General features: G+C 71.4%; 1 protein-coding gene across 1 annotated transcript in view; it reads left to right on the forward strand.

The window, feature by feature from the left end:
• Positions 1–2,649: 2,649 nt before the first annotated feature.
• The window catches only part of ZG16 (zymogen granule protein 16), a 34,646-nt gene continuing 22,048 nt past the window's right edge, over positions 2,650–15,247 (forward strand). Inside the window, exons 1-2 of the mRNA XM_073350509.1 lie at positions 2,650–2,716; positions 3,530–3,662. Coding sequence (XP_073206610.1) covers positions 2,650–2,716; positions 3,530–3,662 — 200 coding nt within the window. The remainder of the gene's footprint in view (positions 2,717–3,529; positions 3,663–15,247) is intronic.

Here is a 15,247-nt window from a genome sequence, read left to right on the forward strand (position 1 = left end):
TCATTAAGGCAAAGGTAATTGGGACGTTCTGCGCCTGGGGGAGCGTGCTGCAACCCCCCCCGGTCCTCGTTTCCGAGCCTCGTGACTCGCGCAGAGAGCAGGCCTGGGAAGGCGCCGGGGGGAGGCCGTGGTCGGCGGGAAGTCGGTTCTCTGTCCAGAGCTGCGTGCCGTGAACGCATACGGAGTTACGAGGTCCCTGAGCCCGGCTGTGCGCTGGGGGGGGTCAGCCCGCCACCCATGACAAGACATTTCCATCCAGGCCTCGCGCGTAATGTCCCTGCCCCACCGCTCTGGTTTCCCTTGTGCGCCCCGAGCGCGGGGGGGCAGACGGGAGCAATGCCCGTCCTAGGCTCGGCCCGCGGCTCGCCACGGCCAGGCGGTAACCGGCAGGGCCCCGGTCGGGTGTGTCGCTCTCTGCGACACCCAAGGGCCAGAGGACACCCCGAGCCTGGGAAAGGATCGCAGGGCTTGGCGCTCAGGCTATCTCCCCATATACAGGAGCCCTGCACATCCCCTATTATCCACGTATGCTAATTATTGGGGAGGCCCCCGAAGCTCGACCGTAAAGCGACAGGTCTCCGTCAAAGCCCCGGCCCCACCGTCCGGCATGGACAGAACCGGACAGTAACGTCTGCCCGTCCGTCGTAGCAGGGAAGAGGTGGCTCAAGGGACAGATGGGGCAGGAAGGGATGGGTGGTAATGTAAGGTGGCCAGATAACAGTGTTATCTTGGGGTGCAGGGGAGGGTTGGGGTGCTGGCTCTGGGAGGGGGCTCTGGGCTGGGACAGAGAGTTGGGGCGCAGAAAGGGGGGCAGGGCAGGGGCAGGGGATTGGGGTGCAGGAGGGGGTGAGGAGTCTGGGCTCTGGGAGGGAGTTTGGGTGCAGGAGGGGGCTCCGGGCTGGGGCAGAGAGTTGGGGTGCAAGGGAGGTTCAGGGTGCAGGAGGGGGTACAGGGTGCTGGCTCTGGGATGGGGAATCAGGGCTGGGGGTTGGGGTACAGGAGGGAGTTCGAGTTGCTGGCTCTGGAAGGGGGCTCACGGCCTGGGATTGGGTGCAGGGTTTGGGGTGCTGGCTCTGGGAGGGGGCTCAGGGCTGGGGGTTGGGGTCAGGAGGGGGAATGGGCTGTGGTGGGGTTGGGGTGCTGGCTCAGGGCTGGGGGTTGTGGTGCGGGGGGGGTTCGGGGTGCAGGAGTTTACATGGGGGGGCACCAGTCCCTGCGGTGGGTCGCTGGGTGCAGGGTTTGGGGGTACGTGGGGGGCACCAGTCCCTGGGGCGGGTCGCTGGGTGCAGGGTTTGGGGGTACGTGGGGGGCACCAGTCCCTGGGGGCGGGTCGCTGGGTGCAGGGTTCGGGGCAGAGGTGCTAGGTGCAGGATTTGCTGAGTCAGCAGGGAGCCCGTTAGCCCTGGTTGTGCCCACGGCTAACGGACGCCCCCCCCAAGTGCTGATTTCGCAGCCTCCCCCGAGAAAAAGTCAGGGGGGCTCTCGGCTGGGCCGTTGGCCGTTACACCGCAAGGGACTGATATCCATCCGTCCGGGTCTGGCGCAAGCGATGGGTATCAGCCCTGGGGGCAGTGATGGGTGGGGCGGGCAGGGGGGCGGACGCTGAGGGGGTGATAACTGGGGGGGTCAGCACCCCATGGGCACACGCCTGGGCACGTCTGCACACGGGGGTACCCACTCCCGCCCCAGGGCTCCTCGCACGCTCCCCCCTGGTGCCAGCGGCTCGGCGGCCCCCAGGGCTTCGCCCCCCGTTGGCTTTCGTCCCCAGCTCTTCGCCCTGCTCGCGTGAGTCCGCTGGGGGGGGGAGCCTCCGGCCAGATCGCGGGGGTGGGGGGTTCCCCCTCCCAGGTGCAGGCTGCCTCCAGCGCCCTCCCGGCCACGTTTCCAGGTGGGGGGCGCTTGGGGACCTTCTTGCCGGCAGCTGCAGGCTGCCCTGTCCCGGAGCCGCCCGGCCTTTCCCTGCCCGGTTCCCGGCCCCTGTCCCGGAGCCGCCCGGCCTTTCCCTGCCCGGTTCCCGGCCCCTGTCCCGGAGCCGCCCGGCCTTTCCCTGCCCGGTTCCCGGACCCTGTCCCGGAGCCGCCCGGCCTTTCCCTGCCCGGTTCCCGGCCCCTGTCCCGGAGCCGCCCGGCCTTTCCCTGCCCGGTTCCCGGCCCCTGTCCCGGAGCCGCCCGGCCTTTCCCTGCCCGGTTCCCGGCCCCTGTCCCGGAGCCGCCCGGCCTTTCCCTGCCCGGTTCCCGGCCCCTGTCCCGGAGCCGCCCGGCCTTTCCCTGCCCGGTTCCCGGACCCTGTCCCGGAGCCGCCCGGCCTTTCCCTGCCCGGTTCCCGGCCTCTGTCCCGGAGCCGCCCGGCCTTTCCCTGCCCGGTTCCCGGCCCCTGTCCCGGAGCCGCCCGGCCTTTCCCTGCCCAGTTCCCGGCCCCTGTCCTGGAGCCGCCCGGCCTTTCCCTGCCCCGTTCCCAGCTGCCCGCCTGGCTTTGGCCTCAGCCGGGAGCTGGCACCAGGTAACGGGCCCCTTCTCAGCCTCGGGCATCCACCAGCGCCCACCCCGGGGGGTGGGGGGGACACCGCCTGGGGCACCCCTGGGAGGGCTGCAGACGCCAGGGTGGGGGTGAGATGCGGGTCGCTGAGCCTCTCGCCGGCTCCCACACAGGATGCTGCTCCTGCAAATCCTCCGCGTGACCCTCCTGCTCCTGGCTCAGTCTGCCGGGGAACAGGGACGTAAGTAGAACCAGCCCCCCACGCTGCCAGTGCCCCTCACTCCCGACCCGCAGCCCCCTGCCAGCCCAGCCCTGCCCCCCAGCTCTGCCGGTGCCCCTCACTCCCGACCCGCAGCCCCTGCCAGCCCAGCCCTGCCCCCCCAGCTCTGCCGGTGCCCCTCACTCCCGACCCGCAGCCCCCTGCCAGCCCAGCCCTGCCCCCCAGCTCTGCCGGTGCCCCTCACTCCCGACCCGCAGCCCCCTGCCAGCCCAGCCCTGCCCCCCCAGCTCTGCCGGTGCCCCTCACTCCCGACCCGCAGCCCCTGCCAGCCCAGCCCTGCCCCCCCACAGCTCTGCCGGTTGCCCCTCACTCCCGACCCGCAGCCCCCTGCCAGCCCAGCCCTGCCCCCCCAGCTCTGCCGGTGCCCCTCACTCCCGACCCGCAGCCCCCTGCCAGCCCAGCCCTGCCCCCCCAACCCTGCCGGTGCCCCTCACTCCCGACCCGCAGCCCCCTGCCAGCCCAGCCCTGCCCCCCCAACCCTGCCGGTGCCCCTCACTCCCGACCCGCAGCCCCCTGCCAGCCCAGCCCTGCCCCCCCCACAGCTCTGCCGGTGCCCCTCACTCCCGACCCGCAGCCCCCTGCCAGCCCAGCCCTGCCCCCCCAACCCTGCCGGTGCCCCTCACTCCCGACCCGCAGCCCCCTGCCAGCCCAGCCCTGCCCCCCCCCAGCTCTGCCGGTGCCCCTCACTCCCGACCCGCAGCCCCTCCCGATTCAGAGTATGAATCTGGCTCTGATCCAGTTTCACTCTGTCTTTCTCTTGCTCCCTCGTTCCAGGCCATCGCCGACACTCATATTCCGGGGAGTTCGGCTCGGCCTCAGGGACCCCGTTTTCCAACTCAGGGCCGGACCGATGGGGCCCCATCACGGCTTTACGGATCTGGGAGCATTGTAACAGCTACATCAGTGGGTGCGTGGCGGGGGCGAGATGGGGGGAGGGTCGGCGGGTTTGGGGGGCAGCGAGGGCAGAGAGGGATGGGGAGGGTCGGTGGGTTTGGGGGGCAGCGAGGGGGGTGAGGGATGGGGGAGGGTCGGTGGGTTTGGGGGGCAGCGAGGGGAGAGAGGGATTGGGGGGAGGGTCGGAGGGTTTGGGGGGCAGCGAGGGGGGTGAGGGATTGGGGGGGAGGGTCGGCGGGTTTGGGGGGCAGCGAGGGGAGAGAGGGATGGGGGAGGGTCGGTGGGTTTGGGGGGCAGCGAGGGGGGTGAGGGATTGGGGGAGGGTCGGCGGGTTTGGGGGGCAGCGAGGGGAGAGAGGGATTGGGGGGAGGGTCGGCGGGTTTGGGGGGCAGCGAGGGGAGAGAGGGATTGGGGGAGGGTCGGCGGGTTTGGGGGGCAGCGAGGGGAGAGAGGGATTGGGGGGAGGGTCGGCGGGTTTGGGGGGCAGCGAGGGGAGAGAGAGATTGGGGGGAGGGTCGGCGGGTTTGTGGGGCAGCGAGGGGAGAGAGGGATTGGGGGGAGGGTCGGAGGGTTTGGGGGGCAGGGAGGGGAGAGAGGATTGGGGGGAGGGTCGGAGGGTTTGGGGGGCAGCGAGGGGAGAGAGGATTGGGGGAGGGTCGGAGGGTTTGGGGGGCAGCGAGGCGAGAGAGGGATTGGGGGGAGGTTCGGCGGGTTTGGGGGGGCAGCGAGGGGGGTGAGGGATTGGGGGGAGGGTCGGCGGGTTTGGGGGGCAGTGAGGGGAGAGAGGGATGGGGGGGAGGGTCGGTGGGTTTGGGGGGCAGCGAGGGGGGTGAGGGATTGGGGGGAGGGTCGGCGGGTTTGGGGGGGCAGCGAGGGGAGAGAGGGATTGGGGGGAGGGTCGGTGGGTTTGGGGGGCAGCGAGGGGGGTGAGGGATTGGGGGGAGGGTCGGCGGGTTTGGGGGGCAGCGAGGGGAGAGAGGGATGGGGGGAGGGTCGGCGGGTTTGGGGGGCAGCGAGGGGGGTGAGGGATTGGAGGGAGGGTCGGCGGGTTTGGGGGGCAGCGAGGGGAGAGAGGGATGGGGGGGAGGGTCGGCGGGTTTGGGGGGCAGCGAGGGGGGTGAGGGATTGGGGGGAGGGTCGGCGGGTTTGGGGGGCAGCGAGGGGAGAGAGGGATTGGGGGGGAGGGTCAGTGGTTTGGGGGCAGCGAGGGGAGAGAGGGATTGGGGGGAGGGTCGGAGGGTTTGGGGGGCAGCGAGGGGAGAGAGGGATTGGGGGAGGGTCGGAGGGTTTGGGGGGGCAGCGAGGGGAGAGAGGGATTGGGGGGAGGGTCGGCGGGTTTGGGGGGCAGCGAGGGGAGTGAGGGATGGGGGAGGGTCAGTGGTTTGGGGGGGGCAGCGAGGGGGGTGAGGGATTGGGGGAGGGTCAGAGGGTTTGGGGGGCAGCGAGGGGGAGAGAGGGATTGGGGGGAGGGTCGGAGGGTTTGGGGGGCAGCGAGGGGAGAGAGGGATTGGGGGAGGGTCGGAGGGTTTGGGGAGCAGCGAGGGGAGAGAGGGATTGGGGGAGGGTCGGAGGGTTTGGGGGGCAGCGAGGGGAGAGAGGGGCTGGGGGGAGGGTCGGCGGGTTTGGGGGCAGCGAGGGGAGAGAGGGATTGGGGGAGGGTCGGAGGGTTTGGGGGGCAGCGAGGGAGAGAGGGATTGGGGGGAGGGTCGGCGGGTTTGGGGGGCAGCGAGGGGTGAGGGATTGGGGGGAAGGTCGGCGAGTTTGGGGGGCAGCGAGGGGAGAGAGGGATTGGGGGGAGGTCGGCGGGTTTGGGGGGCAGCGAGGGGGGTGAGGATTGGGGGGAGGGTCGGCGGGTTTGTGGGCAGCGAGGGGGGTGAGGGATTGGGGGAGGGTCGGAGGGTTTGGGGGGCAGCGAGGGGAGAGGGCTTGGGGGAAGGTCGGCGGGTTTGGGGGGCAGCGAGGGGGGTGAGGGATTGGGGGGAAGGTCGGTGGGTTTGGGGGGCAGCGAGGGGAGAGAGGGATGGGGGAGGGTCGGTGGTTTTGGGGGCAGCGAGGGAGAGAGGGATGGGGGGAGGGTCGGCGGGTTTGGGGGGCAGCGAGGGGAGAGAGGGATTGGGGGGAGGGTCGGAGGGTTTGGGGGGCAGCGAGGGGAGAGAGGGATGGGGGGAGGGTCGGCGGGTTTGGGGGTCAGCGAGGGGAGAGAGGGATGGGGGGAGGGTCGGAGGGTTTGGGGGGCAGCGAGGGGAGAGAGGGATTGGGGGGAGGGTCGGCGGGTTTGGGGGGCAGCGAGGGGAGAGAGGGATTGGGGGGAGGGTCGGAGGGTTTGGGGGGCAGCGAGGGGGGTGAGGGATTGGGGGGACGGTCGGAGGTTTGGGGGCAGCGAGGGGGTGAGGGATTGGGGGAGGGTCGGCGGGTTTGGGGGCAGCGAGGGGGTGAGGATTGGGGGGAGGGTCGTTGGGTTTGGGGGGCAGCGAGGGGAGAGAGGGATGGGGGAGGGTCGGCGGGTTTGGGGGGCAGCGAGGGGGGTGAGGGATTGGGGGAGGGTCGGCGGGTTTGGGGGCAGCGAGGGGGTGAGGGATTGGGGGGAGGGTCGGAGGGTTTGGGGGGGCAGCGAGGGGGGTGAGGGATTGGGGGGAAGGTCGGAGGGTTTGGGGGGCAGCGAGGGGGGTGAGGCATTGGGGGGAGGGTCGTGGGTTTGGGGGGCAGCGAGGGGAGAGAGGGATTGGGGGAGGGTCGGAGGGTTTGGGGGCAGCGAGGGGGGTGAGGGATTGGGGGAAGGTCGGAGGGTTTGGGGGCAGCGAGGGGGGTGAGGGATTGGGGGGAGGGTCGGAGGGTTTGGGGGGCAGCGAGGGGGGTAAGGGATTGGGGGGAGGGTCGGAGGGTTTGGGGGGCAGGGGAGAGGGATGGGGGAGGGTCAGAGGGTTTGGGGGGCAGCGAGGGGGGTGAGGGATTGGGGGGAGGGTTGGAGGGTTTGGGGGCAGTGAGGGGAGAGAGGGATTGGGGGGAGGGTCAGTGGTTTGGGGGGCAGCGAGGGAGAGAGGGATGGGGGAGGGTCAGTGGTTTGGGGGGGCAGCGAGGGGAGAGAGGGATTGGGGGGAGGGTCGGAGGGTTTGGGGGGCAGCGAGGGGAGAGAGGGATTGGGGGAGGGTCGGAGGGTTTGGGGGGCAGCGAGGGGAGAGAGGGATTGGGGGGAGGGTTGGTAGGTTTGGGGGGGCAGCGAGGGGAGAGAGGGATTGGGGGGAGGGTCGGCGGGTTTGGGGGGCAGCGAGGGGGTGAGGGATTGGGGGGAGGGTCGGCGGGTTTGGGGGGCAGCGACGGGAGAGAGGGATTGGGGGGAGGGTCGGTGGGTTTGGGGGGGCAGCGAGGGGGGTGAGGGATTGGGGGGAGGGTCGGAGGGTTTGGGGGGCAGCGAGGGGAGAGAGGGATTGGGGGGAGGGTCGGAGGGTTTGGGGGGCAGCGAGGGGAGAGAGGGATGGGGGAGGGTCAGTGGTTTGGGGGGGCAGCGAGGGGAGAGAGGGCTTGGGGGAGGGTCGGTGGGTTTGGGGGGCAGCGAGGGGAGAGAGGGATTGGGGGGAGGGTCGGAGGGTTTGGGGGGCAGCGAGGGGAGAGAGGGATTGGGGGGAGGGTCGGAGGGTTTGGGGGGCAGCGAGGGGGGTGAGGGATTGGGGGGAGGGTCGGTGGGTTTGGGGGGCAGCGAGGGGAGAGAGGGATGGGGGAGGGTCAGTGGTTTGGGGGGCAGCGAGGGGAGAGAGGGATTGGGGGGAGGGTCGGAGGGTTTGGGGGGCAGCGAGGGGAGAGAGGGATTGGGGGGAGGGTCGGAGGGTTTGGGGGGCAGCGAGGGGAGAGAGGGATTGGGGGGAGGGTCGGCGGGTTTGGGGGGCAGCGAGGGGAGTGAGGGATTGGGGGAGGGTCAGAGGGTTTGGGGGGCAGCGAGGGGAGAGAGGGATGGGGGAGGGTCAGTGGTTTGGGGGGCAGCGAGGGAGAGAGGGATTGGGGGGAGGGTCCGCGGGTTTGGGGGGCAGCGAGGGGAGAGAGGGATTGGGGGGAGGGTCGGCGGGTTTGGGGGGCAGTGAGGGGAGAGAGGGATTGGGGGGAGGGTCGGCGGGTTTGGGGGGCAGCGAGGGGGGTGAGGGATTGGGGGGAGGGTCGGAGGGTTTGGGGGGCAGCGAGGGGGTGAGGGATTGGGGGAGGGTCGGAGGGTTTGGGGGCAGCGAGGGGGGTAAGGGATTGGGGGGAAGGTCGGAGGGTTTGGGGGGCAGCGAGGGGAGAGAGGGATTGGGGGGAGGGTCAGAGGGTTTAGGGGGCAGCGAGGGGGGTGAGGGATTGGGGGGAGGGTCGGAGGGTTTGGGGGGCAGCGAGGGGAGAGAGGGATGGGGGAGGGTCAGTGGTTTGGGGGGGCAGCGAGGGGAGAGAGGGATTGGGGGGAGGGTCGGTGGGTTTGGGGGGCAGCGAGGGGAGAGAGGGATGGGGGAGGGTCAGTGGTTTGGGGGGCAGCGAGGGGAGAGAGGGATTGGGGGGAGGGTCGGAGGGTTTGGGGGGCAGCGAGGGGAGAGAGGGATTGGGGGGAGGGTTGGTAGGTTTGGGGGGGCAGCGAGGGGAGAGAGGGATTGGGGGGAGGGTCGGCGGCTTTGGGGGGCAGCGAGGGGGTGAGGGATTGGGGGGAGGGTCGGCGGGTTTGGGGGGCAGCGAGGGGGTGAGGGATTGGGGGGAGGGTCGGCGGGTTTGGGGGGCAGCGAGGGGAGAGAGGGATTGGGGGGAGGGTCGGCGGGTTTGGGGGGCAGCGAGGGGGTGAGGGATTGGGGGGAGGGTCGGCGGGTTTGTGGGGCAGCGAGGGGGGTGAGGGATTGGGGGGAGGGTCGTGGGTTTGGGGGGCAGCGAGGGGAGAGAGGGATTGGGGGAGGGTCGTTGGGTTTGGGGGGCAGCGAGGGGGGTGAGGGATTGGGGGGAAGGTCGGAGGGTTTGGGGGGCAGCGAGGGGGGTGAGGGATTGGGGGGAGGGTCGGAGGGTTTGGGGGGCAGCGAGGGGGGTGAGGGATTGGGGGGAGGGTCGGAGGGTTTGGGGGGGCAGCGAGGGGGGTGAGGGATTGGGGGGAGGGTTGGTGGTTTGGGGGGGCAGCGAGCGGGGTGAGGGATTGGGGGGAGGGTCGGAGGGTTTGGGGGGCAGCGAGGGGAGAGAGGGATTGGGGGAGGGTCGGCGGGTTTGGGGGGCAGCGAGGGGAGAGAGGGATTGGGGGGAGGGTTGGTGGTTTGGGGGGGCAGCGAGGGGGGTGAGGGATTGGGGGGAGGGTCGGCGGGTTTGGGGGCAGCGAGCGGGGTGAGGGATTGGGGGGAGGGTCGGAGGGTTTGGGGGGCAGCGAGGGGGGTGAGGGATTGGGGGGAGGGTCGGTGGTTTGGGGGGGCAGCGAGGGGAGAGAGGGATTGGGGGGAGGGTCGGAGGGTTTGGGGGGCAGCGAGGGGGTGAGGGATTGGGGGGAGGGTCGGCGGGTTTCGGGGGCAGCGAGGGGGGTGAGGGATTGGGGGGAGGGTCGGAGGGTTTGGGGGGCAGCGAGGGGGGTGAGGGATTGGGGGGAGGGTCGGAGGGTTTGGGGGGCAGCGAGGGGAGAGAGGGATTGGGGGGAGGGTCAGCGGGTTTGGGGGGCAGCGAGGGGGGTGAGGGATTGGGGGGAGGGTCGGCGGGTTTGGGGGGCAGCGAGGGAGAGAGGGATGGGGGAGGGTCGGTGGGTTTGGGGGGCAGCGAGGGGGGTGAGGGATTGGGGGGAAGGTCGGAGGGTTTGGGGGGCAGCGAGGGGGGTGAGGGATTGGGGGGAGGGTCGGCAGGTTTGGGGGGCAGCGAGGGGGGTGAGGGATTGGGGGGAGGGTCGGCGGGTTTGGGGGGCAGCGAGGGGAGAGAGGGATTGGGGGGAGGGTCGGAGGGTTTGGGGGGCAGCGAGGGGGGTGAGGGATTGGGGGGAGGGTCGGCGGGTTTGGGGGGCAGCGAGGGGGGTGAGGGATTGGGGGGAGGGTCGGCGGGTTTGGGGGGCAGCGAGGGGAGAGAGGGATGGGGGAGGGTCGGTGGTTTTGGGGGGCAGCGAGGGGAGAGAGGGATTGGGGGGAGGGTCGGAGGGTTTGGGGGGCAGCGAGGGGGGTGAGGGATTGGGGGAGGGTCGGAGGGTTTGGGGGGCAGCGAGGGGAGAGAGGGATTGGGGGGAGGGTCAGTGGTTTGGGGGGCAGCGAGGGGAGAGAGGGATTGGGGGGAGGGTCGGAGGGTTTGGGGGCAGCGAGGGGAGAGAGGGATTGGGGGGAGGGTCGGAGGGTTTGGGGGCAGCGAGGGGAGAGAGGGATTGGGGGGAGGGTCGGCGGGTTTGGGGGGCAGCGAGGGGGGTGAGGGATTGGGGGGAGGGTCGGAGGGTTTGGGGGGCAGCGAGGGGAGAGAGGGATTGGGGGGAGGGTCGGAGGGTTTGGGGGGCAGCGAGGGGGGTGAGGGATTGGGGAGAGGGTCGGAGGGTTTGGGGGGCAGCGAGGGGAGAGAGGGATGGGGGGGAGGGTCGGTGGTTTGGGGGGGCAGCGAGGGAGAGAGGGATTGGGAGGCGGGTCGGTGGTTTTGGGGGGCAGCGAGGGGAGAGAGGGATTGGGGGGAGGGTCGGAGGGTTTGGGGGGCAGCGAGGGGAGAGAGGGATTGGGGGGAGGGTCGGTGGTTTGGGGGGGCAGCGAGGGGAGAGAGGGATTGGGGGGAGGGTCGGAGGGTTTGGGGGGCAGCGAGGGGGGTGAGGGATGGGGGAGGGTTGGTGGTTTGGGGGGCAGCGAGGGGAGAGAGGGATTGGGGGGAGGGTCAGAGGGTTTGGGGGGCAGCGAGGGGGGTGAGGGATTGGGGGGAGGGTCGGAGGGTTTGGGGGGCAGCGAGGGGGGTGAGGGATTGGGGGGAGGGTCGGAGGGTTTGGGGGGCAGCGAGGGGAGAGAGGGATTGGGGGGAGGGTCAGTGGTTTGGGGGGGCAGCGAGGGAAAGAGGGATTGGGGGAGGGTCGGAGGGTTTGGGGGGGCAGCGAGGGGGAAAGAGGGATTGGGGGGAGGGTCGGAGGGTTTGGGGGGCAGCGAGGGGAGAGAGGGATTGGGGGGAGGGTCAGTGGTTTGGGGGGCAGCGAGGGGAAAGAGGGATTGGGGGGAGGGTCGGCGGGTTTGGGGGGGCAGCGAGGGGAGAGAGGGATTGGGGGGAGGGTCGGAGGGTTTGGGGGGCAGTGAGGGGAGAGAGGGATTGGGGGGAGGGTCGGCGGGTTTGGGGGGCAGCGAGGGGAAAGAGGGATTGGGGGAGGGTCGGCGGGTTTGGGGGGCAGCGAGGGGTTGAGGGATTGGGGGGAGGGTCGGAGGGTTTGGGGGGCAGCGAGGGGAGAGAGGGATTGGGGGGAGGGTCGGAGGGTTTGGGGGGCAGTGAGGGGAGAGAGGGATTGGGGGAGGGTCGGAGGGTTTGGGGGGCAGCGAGGGGGTGAGGGATTGGGGGGAGGTCGGAGGGTTTGGGGGGCAGCGAGGGGGGTGAGGGATTGGGGGGAGGGTCGGCGGGTTTGGGGGCAGCGAGGGGAGAGAGGGATTGGGGGGAGGGTCAGAGGGTTTGGGGGGCAGCGAGGGAGAGAGGGATTGGGGGAGGGTCGGCGGGTTTGGGGGGGCAGCGAGGGGAGAGAGGGATTGGGGGGAGGGTCAGAGGGTTTGGGGGGCAGCGAGGGGAGAGAGGGATTGGGGGGAGGGTCGGAGGGTTTGGGGGGCAGTGAGGGGAGAGAGGGATTGGGGGGAGGGTCGGCGGGTTTGGGGGGCAGTGAGGGGAGAGAGGGATTGGGGGGAGGGTCAGTGGTTTGGGGGGGCAGCGAGGGGAGAGAGGGATTGGGGGGAGGGTCGGCGGGTTTGGGGGGCAGCGAGGGGAGAGAGGGATTGGGGGGAGGGTCGGAGGGTTTGGGGAGCAGCGAGGGGAGAGAGGGATTGGGGGGAGGGTCGGAGGGTTTGGGGGGCAGCGAGGGGAGAGAGGGATTGGGGGGAGGGTCGGCGGGTTTGGGGGGCAGGGAGGGGAGAGAGGGATTGGGGGGAGGGTCGGCGGGTTTGGGGGGCAGCGAGGGGAAAGAGGGATTGGGGGAGGGTCGGGCGGGTTTGGGGGGCAGCGAGGGGAGAGAGGGATTGGGGGGAGGGTCGGATGGTTTGGGGGCAGCGAGGGGGGTGAGGGATTGGGGAGAGGGTCGGAGGGTTTGGGGGGCAGCGAGGGGGGTGAGGGATTGGGGGGAGGGTCGGCGGGTTTGGGGGGCAGCGAGGGGAAAGAGGGATTGGGGGGAGGGTCGGCGGGTTTGGGGGGCAGCGAGGGGGGTGAGGGATTGGGGGGAGGGTCGGACGGTTTGGGGGCAGCGAGGGGAGAGAGGGATTGGGGGGAGGGTCGGATGGTTTGGGGGGGCAGCGAGGGGGGTGAGGGATTGGGGAGAGGGTCGGAGGGTTTGGGGGGGCAGCGAGGGGAGAGAGGGATGGGGGAGGGTCGGCGGGTTTGGGGGGCAGCGAGGGGAGAGAGAGGATCGGGGGGAGGGTCGGCGGGTTTGGGGGGCAGCGAGGGGGGTGAGGGATTGGGGGGAGGGTCGGCGGGTTTGGGGGGCAGCGAGGGGGGTGAGGGATTGGGGGGAGGGTCAGTGGTTTGGGGGGCAGCGAGGGGAGAGAGGGATTGGGGGGAGGGTCGGCGGGTTTGGGGGGCAGCGAGGGGAAAGAGGGATTGGGGGAGGGTCGGCGGGTTTGGGGGGCAGCGAGGGGAAAGAGGGATGGGGGGAGGGTCGGCGGGTTTGGGGGCAGCGAGGGGGGTGAGGATTGGGGGGAGGGTCGGACGGTTTGGGGGCAGCGAGGGGAGAGAGGGATTGGGGGGAGGGTCGGATGGTTTGGGGGGCAGCGAGGGGGGTGAGGGATTGGGGGAGGGTCGGAGGGTTTGGGGGGCAGCGAGGGGAGAGAGGGATTGGGGGGAGGGTCGGAGGGTTTGGGGGGCAGCGAGGGGGGTGAGGGATTGGGGAGAGGGTCGGAGGGTTTGGGGGGCAGCGAGGGGAGAGAGGGATGGGGGGGAGGGTCGGTGGTTTGGGGGGGCAGCGAGGGGAGAGAGGGATTGGGAGGCGGGTCGGTGGTTTTGGGGGGCAGCGAGGGGAGAGAGGGATTGGGGGGATGGTCGGAGGGTTTGGGGGGCAGCGAGGGGAGAGAGGGATTGGGGGGAGGGGTCGGTGGTTTGGGGGGGCAGCGAGGGGAGAGAGGGATTGGGGGGAGGGTCGGAGGGTTTGGGGGGCAGCGAGGGGGGTGAGGGATGGGGGAGGGTTGGTGGTTTGGGGGGCAGCGAGGGGAGAGAGGGATTGGGGGGAGGGTCGGCGGGTTTGGGGGGGCAGCGAGGGGAGAGAGGGATTGGGGGAGGGTCGGCGGGTTTGGGGGGCAGCGAGGGGAGAGAGGGATTGGGGGGAGGGTCGGCGGGGGTTTGGGGGGCAGCGAGGGGAGAGAGGGATTGGGGGGAGGGTCGGAGGGTTTGGGGGGCAGCGAGGGGAGAGAGGGATGGGGGGGAGGGTCGGCGGGTTTGGGGGCAGCGAGGGGAGAGAGGGATTGGGGGAGGGTCGGTGGTTTTGGGGGGCAGCGAGTGGAGAGAGGGATTGGGGGAGGGTCGGCGGTTTGGGGGGGCAGCGAGGGAGAGAGGGATTGGGGGGAGGGTCGGAGGGTTTGGGGGGGCAGCGAGGGGAGAGAGGGATGGGGGGGAGGGTCGGCGGGTTTGGGGGGCAGCGAGGGGGGTGAGGGATTGGGGGGAGGGTCGGCGGGTTTGGGGGGCAGCGAGGGGGGTGAGGGATGGGGGAGGGTCGGTGGGTTTGGGGGCAGCGAGGGGAGAGAGGATTGGGGGGAGGGTCAGTGGTTTGGGGGGGCAGCGAGGGGAGAGAGGATGGGGGAGGGTCGGCGGGTTTGGGGGGCAGCGAGGGGGGTGAGGGATGGGGGAGGGTCGGTGGGTTTGGGGGGTAGCGAGGGGGGTGAGGATTGGGGGGAGGGTCGGCGGGTTTGGGGGGCAGCGAGGGGGGTGAGGGATTGGGGGGAGGGTCGGCGGGTTTGGGGGGCAGCGAGGGGAGTGAGGGATTGGGGGGAGGGTCGGCGGGTTTGGGGGGCAGCGAGGGGAGAGAGGGATTGGGGGGAGGGTCGGCGGGTTTGGGGGGCAGCGAGGGAGAGAGGGATTGGGGGGAGGGTCGGTGGGTTTGGGGGTCAGCGAGGGGAGAGAGGGATTGGGGGGAGGGTCGGAGGGTTTGGGGGCAGCGAGGGGAGAGAGGGATTGGGGGGAGGGTCGGTGGGTTTGGGGGTCAGCGAGGGGAGAGAGGGATTGGGGGAGGGTCGGAGGGTTTGGGGGGCAGCGAGGGGAGAGAGGGATTGGGGGGAGGGTCGGCGGGTTTGGGGGGCAGCGAGGGGGGTGAGGGATGGGGGAGGGTCGGTGGGTTTGGGGGGCAGCGAGGGGAGAGAGGGATTGGGGGGAGGGTCGGTGGGTTTGGGGGGCAGCGAGGGGAGAGAGGGATTGGGGGAGGGTCGGTGGGTTTGGGGGCAGCGAGGGGAGAGAGGATTGGGGGAGGGTCGGAGGGTTTGGGGGGCAGCGAGGGGAGAGAAGGATTGGGGGAGGGTCGGCGGGTTTGGGGGGCAGCGAGGGGAGAGAGGGATGGGGGAGGGTCAGTGGTTTGGGGGGGCAGCGAGGGGAGAGAGGGATGGGGGAGGGTCGGCGGGTTTGGGGGGCAGCGAGGGGAGAGAGGGATTGGGGGGAGGGTCGGTGGGTTTGGGGGGCAGCGAGGGGGGTGAGGGATTGGGGGGAGGGTCGGAGGGTTTGGGGGCAGCGAGGGGGTGAGGGATTGGGGGAGGGTCGGTGGTTTGGGGGCAGCGAGGGGAGAGAGGGATGGGGAGGGTCAGTGGTTTGGGGGGGCAGCGAGGGGAGAGAGGGATTGGGGGGAACGTCGGCGGGTTTGGGGGGCAGCGAGGGGAGAGAGGGATTGGGGGAGGGTCGGTGGGTTTGGGGGGCAGCGAGGGGGGTGAGGGATTGGGGGGAGGGTCGGCGGGTTTGGGGGGCAGCGAGGGGAGAGAGGGATGGGGGAGGGTCAGTGGTTTGGGGGGGCAGCGAGGGGAGAGAGGGATTGGGGAAGGTCGGCGGGTTTTGGGGGGCAGCGAGGGGAGAGAGGGATGGGGGAGGGTCGGTGGGTTTGGGGGGCAGCGAGGGGAGAGAGGGATGGGGGGGAGGGTCGGAGGGTTTAGGGGGCAGCGAGGGGGGTGAGGGATTGGGGGAGGGTCGGCGGGTTTGGGGGGCAGCGAGGGGAGAGAGGGATGGGGGAGGGTCAGAGGGTTTGTGGGGCAGCGAGAGGGGTGAGGGATTGGGGGGAGGGTCGGAGGGTTTGGGGGGCAGCGAGGGGGGTGAGGGAATTGGGGGGAGGGTCGGAGGGTTTACTCTGAGATAGCGCGTGGGTGAGGGATTGGGGGGAGGGTCGGAGGGTTTGGGGGGCAGCGAGGGGAGAGAGGGATTGGGGGGAGGGTCAGTGGTTTGGGGGGCAGCGAGGGGAGAGAGGGATTGGGGGGAGGGTCGGAGGGTTTGGGGGGCAGCGAGGGGAGAGAGGGATTGGGGGGAGGG

The sequence above is a fragment of the Lepidochelys kempii genome, chromosome 6 (assembly GCF_965140285.1).
Source record: "Lepidochelys kempii isolate rLepKem1 chromosome 6, rLepKem1.hap1, whole genome shotgun sequence".
Classification (NCBI taxonomy): domain Eukaryota; kingdom Metazoa; phylum Chordata; order Testudines; family Cheloniidae; genus Lepidochelys; species Lepidochelys kempii.